The 1,902-nt window shown below is 69.7% G+C and overlaps 1 protein-coding gene across 1 annotated transcript; it reads right to left on the bottom strand.

Moving 5' to 3' along the window:
- Positions 1-5: 5 nt before the first annotated feature.
- Positions 6-1,889, bottom strand: LOC113980493 (metabotropic glutamate receptor 6-like; the record flags this gene model as incomplete). Its single annotated transcript, XM_027707697.1, has 3 exons — positions 1,349-1,889; positions 604-995; positions 6-20 (listed from the first exon to the last, which is right to left on the bottom strand). Coding segments are annotated over exons 1-3 (942 nt in total), but the record flags the coding sequence as incomplete, so codon positions are not given.
- Between the last annotated feature and the right edge of the window lie 13 nt (positions 1,890-1,902).

Below are 1,902 nucleotides of genomic sequence, written 5' to 3' on the forward strand. Positions count from 1 at the left end.
GTGGCCATCTGCACGTGGACCTGCACCCCGGAAACGGGACCCCAAAAGTTACTGAGCCCCGAGACCCCCGACCCAAACCCCATCACCCCCTGAGCCCCTCAAACCCCATCACCCCCTGAATCCCAACACAAACCCCATCACCCCCTGAGCCCCCCAAACCCAACCACCCCCTGAATCCCAACCCAAACCCCATCACCCCCTGAACACCCCAAACCCGACCACCCCCCGCCCCGGGGCTCACGGGCACCGTCAGTGTGGACCTGCCCCCCAAAAACCAGGGGAACCTCAAATCCTACTGACTCCTGAGCCACCTGTGTGCCCCCAAAAATACCCAGGGACCCCCCCAGATACCCCTCGGGGATCCCCAAACGCCCTCCTCGCCCTCTCAGCCAACTGAGCAGCCCCGAAGAAGATGGGCCCGAAGGTGAGCACAGATGATGTGTGTGCCCCCAGGGACCCCAAATACCCCCCAGGGATCCCCAAATGCCCCCCAGGGATCCCAAACACACCCCCAGGGACCCCAAACACACATCCAAGGACCCCCAAATAACCCCAGGGACCCCAAACACCCCCCCAGAGACCCCAAACGCCCTCTGAGCTCACCCTGTCAGCGGACTGGGCGGCCCCGAAGAAGATGGGCCCGAAGGCGAGCCACACCACGCAGGTTGTGTACATGGCGAAGCCGATGGGCTTGGCCTCGTTGAAGGTCTCGGGGACGCCGCGGGCCTTGACGGCGTAGACGGTGCAGGTGAGCATGAGCAGCAGGGCGTAGGCCAGGCAGGCCAGCGTGGCCCCCTCGGCCATGTCGCAGCGCAGGACCCCCCGCGCCGCCTCGGGGTCGGGGGTCCGGCCCATCTCGTAGTCGATGAGGGCGTGGGGCGGCCGCACCAGCAGCCACGTGGCCGCGGCCACCAGCTGGAGGCCGCTGAGGGTGAAGGTGATCACCAGCTGGGACGTGGGGCTGATGAACCGCGGCGGCGTCACCGAGCGCTTACCTGGGGGGGACGCGGGGTCAGGGGGCACCCGGGACACCCGGGCACCCGCCTGGGGTGAGGTGTGGTGGGTCAGTGTAGGTGGGACCCCACCCCACATCCCTCAGCCTCATCTCCGGGGTCCCTTCCCAGCCCCCCGCGTGTCCCCAGGTGTCCCCTGGGCACCCCCAGAACTCTGGGACCCCCCAACTCCCCTCTCGGTGACACCGTGGCCGTGGCCGGTCTGGGTGAGGAGCACGGGGGTGGGGACACCCCGTCCCACGTCCCTCAGCTCCTGCCCCTCACGGGGGTGAGGACACCCCGTCCCACATCCCTCAGCTCCTGCCCCTCACCCGGCCCCCCCCTCGTGCCCTCACCCTGCTCGAAGATGCGGTAGATGCGGTTGGTCTTGGTGAGCAGGGCGGCGTAGGTGAGGCTCATGCCCAGCCCCAGGAAGAGGCGGCGCAGGGCGCAGACGCCCACGCCGGGCTCGGCCACCATGAGGAAGGTGATGGCGTAGACCAGGGCGATGCCGGCCAGCAGGACGTAGCTGAGCTCGCGGCCCGACGCCTTCACGATGGGCGTGTCGTGGTGGCGCACGAAGGTGGCCAGCACGAAGGCCGTGGCCATGAGCCCCAGCGTGGCCAGGGCCACCGGCACGGCGGCGCAGGGGTCTCCCCAGCTGAGGCGCAGCACGGGCGTGGGCCGGCAGGCCGTGCGGTCGGGGGTGGGCCGCAGGTGGGAGGCGCAGGGCAGGCAGGTGAGGGGGTCGGCGCGGTACTGGTACCCCCCGCACAGCTCGCAGTGCCAGCAGCACGGAACCCCCTTCACCGGCTTCTTGCGCTCGCCGGGGCCGCAGGGCAGGCTGCACACCGACGGAGGGGGGGACGTCGAGTTGGACCCCCACGCCATGGCCTCCTCCTGGGGGGGG

This window comes from Neopelma chrysocephalum, unplaced genomic scaffold (genome assembly GCF_003984885.1).
Source record: "Neopelma chrysocephalum unplaced genomic scaffold, ASM398488v2 Primary Assembly neopelma1_94413, whole genome shotgun sequence".
In the NCBI taxonomy this organism is placed as follows: Eukaryota; Metazoa; Chordata; class Aves; order Passeriformes; family Pipridae; genus Neopelma; species Neopelma chrysocephalum.